General features: G+C 36.3%; 1 protein-coding gene across 1 annotated transcript; it reads right to left on the reverse strand.

Annotated features, from left to right (window-relative positions):
* Positions 1–413: 413 nt before the first annotated feature.
* On the reverse strand, positions 414–4,087 carry LOC127810945 (uncharacterized). Its single transcript, XM_052350584.1, has 3 exons — positions 3,639–4,087; positions 2,138–2,326; positions 414–1,070 (listed from the first exon to the last, which is right to left on the reverse strand). The coding sequence occupies exons 1-3, from the start codon at positions 3,828–3,830 to the stop codon at positions 681–683; spliced, it is 771 nt and encodes a 256-aa protein (XP_052206544.1). The 5' UTR covers positions 3,831–4,087; the 3' UTR covers positions 414–680.
* Positions 4,088–4,681: the final 594 nt, after the last annotated feature.

A 4,681-nucleotide genomic window follows, 5' to 3' on the forward strand; every position in this document is an offset into this window, starting at 1 on the left:
ACCCATTTAGATATCTCTAGACAAAAGTGATACATTTGAAACTACAAATTCCAAGAATCCTGATGCAAATCAATCAAGCACAAGTTCAGGTTCTCCCATAATAGATTTCAATACATTAGCGAAATCTCACAATTTTAATTTACCAATTAAACTTGACAATAATATATCTTCTGAAATACTCAGATAGTTCTAGCAATCGGTGCTTTAAATGGAGCATCACATTTCAGATTCATCTAAGCCACCTCCAAAGATCAGTGAACTTTCTTCTGAAGATGGAGCTTCTGTTGAAATGGTGTCTAATTAGTGAGAATGTCATTTCTAAGGTCACACAATGCACTTCTTCACTTGAATTTTGGAAAGGTTTTGAATAAAGCTTTGTTCAAGAATCGAATACAAATATATTTGTGTATAAGTGACTATGGAATGAAGATCAAATATATTTGTGATAGTCTTTTGGCTACTGAATATCGTCATGTTCATGTCCTGCTTTTTACTGCTCTCACATTCTTCTACACGAGATTTCTTACAGCTCCAAAGGCTCAAATCAAGGGTCAGAACCTTTATAGCATTTCATGTGTAATACTGATGTCAGGAATCACAGCCTATTAATTTCTCCCTGGTAAAGGCATTTACAACACCACATGGACGATTTTGGGATGAGAGAGTAAACATTTGCCCTTTCACTTAACAGGACGTACACCAACGGTCCTCACACGGAACCGATACCGGGATTGACACTCTTCATCATCTTCATCATCATCATCTTCACTAGATTCATCTTCAACTTTGTCCCACCTTGAGTAGTCGAGTTGCGAGTGTCCTTTCGGTTTTGGAATTGCTTGCCATCCTCTTGAATTCTGTTCAGGTGATTCCTTGGTGCCCAGAGATTGAGATGGACTAACTTCAGCATAAGGCGTTTTAGATTCATTCGTTTGCTCTCTTCCTTCCTCTGAGCAGACCAAATCCTTTACTTCTTGTACTTCTTCCTCAATTCTTGTTGATTCGGCCTCAGCTTTGCCTTCATCCCCTTCTTCAAGCTCTGCCTCAACTTCAGGTATTGGAGCAAGTGACTTCCCTTGATCAAAGAATTACAGAACTTACTGATTTCAGGTATCAGTGATGGATAACTATCAGATATCAGAGAGAAAACAAAAACAACAATTATATTTATAACTCATCCCTATTTTCTCAAGTACCTATGAAGAATAACTTTAGGGAATACATAAGCATTTTTGGAGACAATGCAGAAAGAATGATCCACAGCTTCCTGTCTTGTAAACATTGATGCAGATCAAGAGTCCTAAGTATTCTAAAATTTTATAATTTTAATTATGTAGCTTTTTGTTTTTAAAAATTTAGATAATTAGGAATTTTAAATTTTTGTTCATAATTTAATTTGGATTTGAGTTTCAAGTTTAGTTAGGAGTTAGGATGTTACCTTTTTGTTTCCTAGTTTACTTCAGATTTCTAGTTTAATAGGTTGTAAGTTTATTAATATCTCAAAGATATAGGAATTACTCAGATTTCAACTATTGATTATTGGATATAGAATATTGGTTATTGATCTCTAAACATGCTTTGCATTTTGTTCCACAGGGTGTCTATTGGATGGGCTGATCAGAAATGGTTTTGGAGATATTTAGAAGTTTAAATATAATGCCTCTAATGTGACACCCATTACATAAAGCACATGATCCTAAATTGTTATATTAAAAGGAAGTCAATTCTATGCGGCCATGCGATGAGATAAAAACAACAATTCTCATAATCATTGTTTATTATATAAAAAAAATTCTGGAATAACAATAAGGCAACCAATATGAACAGAAAGATAGTGAGGAGGAAAAAAAAAATACAGGAATTGGATAAACTTAATTACTTGGAAAAAGTAGGCAGAACACGGTATTACAATAATCAATAGTTGCTTATTACAAGATTACCCCAAGGCATCGCACTACCCAATCTTGGCAGTTGTCCATGTCAATTAGCTACCAGGTTATTAACTAATTGTTCGTCCATAAACAGAAACCACATGGCCATGGAGGGGAACACTATCAGCAACTTTTTTCTTTCCTATATCAACTGCATCCGTTGAATTGTAAAGAAAAAAAAAAAACAAGAAGCTGCAAGAGATTACCAATTGTGTCTTCAGGCAGGCTTGAAGGTTTTGGTACACTTCTGATGATGGATTCAACTCCATGAGCCTGTTGACATCAAAAAGTGCAGAGTGGTACTCCTTGAGTGTGATCAGGGTTTGTGCCCGCAACATCAATGCCCCAGTGTGATTCTGGTCAAGCTCAAGGACTGAAGTACATTCCTCTGCTGCCTAAGATGCAGGAAAGATATACATCAGGATATGCCATAGAAGTGTAACAATAGTTGCACACAGTTCCTTTGCAGGTAATTATATGAGGCTATAAATACAAAAAGAAAAACAAATTTGTGTGCTTTGAACAGAAAAGCAGCCAAGAAAGAAAGGGGAGGTGGGAGGGGAATGTGCACCAGGCTAATGTGATAGACATGGCCAAAGCAAAAGAAACTTGCATGAATTACAACATAAAGCCTATACATTGATAATGTGATAACTAAAATCACTAAATCAAAGTCCCAAAATATTGCTATTCTGCTATATGAAGTCATAAATCAACTCCAACTACATACTTCCATGTCTTTTCTTACCATCTTGCAACATGTTAATTTTGATATTTCCCTTCAAACAGCAGTTCCCCAATGTGGATCTTAGTGCAACTATTAATTATTTGTTAAGTGGGACTAGAACCAAGTCACCAACACCCATTGAAGGACCAAAAACATGACTTTGTCACTAAGCTGGAACATGGTCCTTTTTAGATCTGGTGATGGGAAAGGTTGTTTTCCTTCTTTCATCCACTTGGTTAACGCAAAGGGGCCCAATCAATCATATTCCACTCCAAAACATCCAGAATATTTATATTTTCCAGAACTTCTTGTATACCTTTTCTTTAAAAAAATTATTTCTCACGAATTTCTTACAATTCGAATGAGTATCCCTTCTCTTTTTCTTTGCTCGACTTGCAAAGATTTAGTTCATAATATGTGTTTCTGAGCACTAAAATGCATTTCATGTTAGTTCATTATGTCATTTACATTACCTAACAGTGTGTTTGGGAGAGGGGGGTGGAATAGAATGGAACAGAATGGCGTCCTCCTTGTTTGGGAGAGATAATAGTAATTGAAAGGAATGGAAACAGATGGAAACATTTTCATTGTTTGTCTCCCCAAATAGGTGGAAAAATTACTTTTGTGTCTAAACAGCATTAATCTTAATAGTTTTTTTTATAAAAGTTCAAAATTTTCCTAGACTTATCACACTATTTTTTTATTAGAAGGGTATAAATACTTGGGAGGGTGCGAGATTTTTGAGAAAGAAGGGGAGTCCCCTCCGATCCCCTTCCCCTCTTCTTTTTAAATATTTTCCAAACGGGGGACTTGTTACCCATTCCCTCTCCATACCTTCCCTACCCCTCCATCCCCTCAATCCAAACATACATATTATTTAAACGATATATGAAGAGCAAATTAAACCATATCGCATCTGATTCTTAGGTTCAATTCAATAAGAGCAAAGAAGAAGAAAGGGGGAGGCAAAAGGAAAGTACCTTCTTGAAGTCGTGCAATTTTAAGAAACAAGCGGCTCGATTGCTGTGGAGAGCGATTTTTTGGGGCTTGGTCCGGGCCATCCCAAGCGCTTGCGTGTACAGCCCCAAGGCCTCACCGTAGCGTCTCTCGCGGTACATCTGGTGAGCCCTCTCGATCTTATACATAGCCGCCGATGATGGTCCACTGGCCATAGATGCTACTGTCAATCTCTACTCCTATTTACCTACCAATCGCTGTATCAAAGCAAAGCCTGGCAATAAATTCAAATAAGGAATATATAGCGGAGTTTTGGGTGGGGGAGAATAGAACAAAGGGCTCGCCGTCGCCACATGAATTGAATCGTTTGGAAACGCGATTGATTGAGAAATCTCAATCTCAGATCGACAATAGTCCCGCAGGAGGAGAGCGGGGGGTGTGTTAGATGAGATCAGTCCAGCAGAGAGGCAACGCACTCTGGTCTTAACTGTTTTAATGTCTAGAACTCAATAAATTTTTAAAATTATTTTAACACATATTATATTTTTTAAATAATTTAATAAACTATTACAAATCATTCACATTATTATTTCATGTTAAAAAAGCATTGAGCTTGTAATCCACACGAGTAGACCTCGCCAATTGCAATAGTGAGTTTGAGAAGAACTCACTATCGTTAATGACAAGAGTTTCTAAAGCTTGATACTTAGACTCACCAATTCGATGTATTATGTTGTCAAATTTGGGTTACTTGGAGCTCACTATTTCTATTTCTAGTAGTAGTGAGTAATCTTAATTTTTTACCAAGTTATTGCCGACGGAAAAAGCAAACTGAACTCATTATGTGGCCAGGGATTTTAAGATATCCAAAAAAAAAATTCAAATATGGAAGGTATTTTGAAAGATCATATAGGAGTATCTACTTAGGGAGGTGAATTAGGTGTATTAAAAATTTTGACATTTTAAAAAAATTGTGCATCAAAATTGGTTTAAAGATATGATTTTTCTAAGAGTGATAGAGTGCAACGCAATCATGTTTATAAAGAATCAATTTTATATGACTTTA

The sequence above is a fragment of the Diospyros lotus genome, chromosome 10 (assembly GCF_014633365.1).
Source record: "Diospyros lotus cultivar Yz01 chromosome 10, ASM1463336v1, whole genome shotgun sequence".
Lineage (NCBI taxonomy): Eukaryota > Viridiplantae > Streptophyta > Magnoliopsida > Ericales > Ebenaceae > Diospyros > Diospyros lotus.

What these genes read in the sequence shown, in the direction of transcription:
- LOC127810945 (XM_052350584.1), bottom strand. Translation starts at nt 3,830, where the DNA reads ATGGCCAGTGGACCATCATCGGCGGCTATGTATAAGATCGAGAGGGCT. An exon ending in AATTGCACGACTTCAAGAAG is followed by an intron (nt 2,327 to 3,638) that starts GTACTTTCCTTT and finishes CCTGCATCTTAG; the next exon opens with GCAGCAGAGGAATGTACTTC. An exon ending in CCTGCCTGAAGACACAATTG is followed by an intron (nt 1,071 to 2,137) that starts GTAATCTCTTGC and finishes GATCAAGGGAAG; the next exon opens with TCACTTGCTCCAATACCTGA.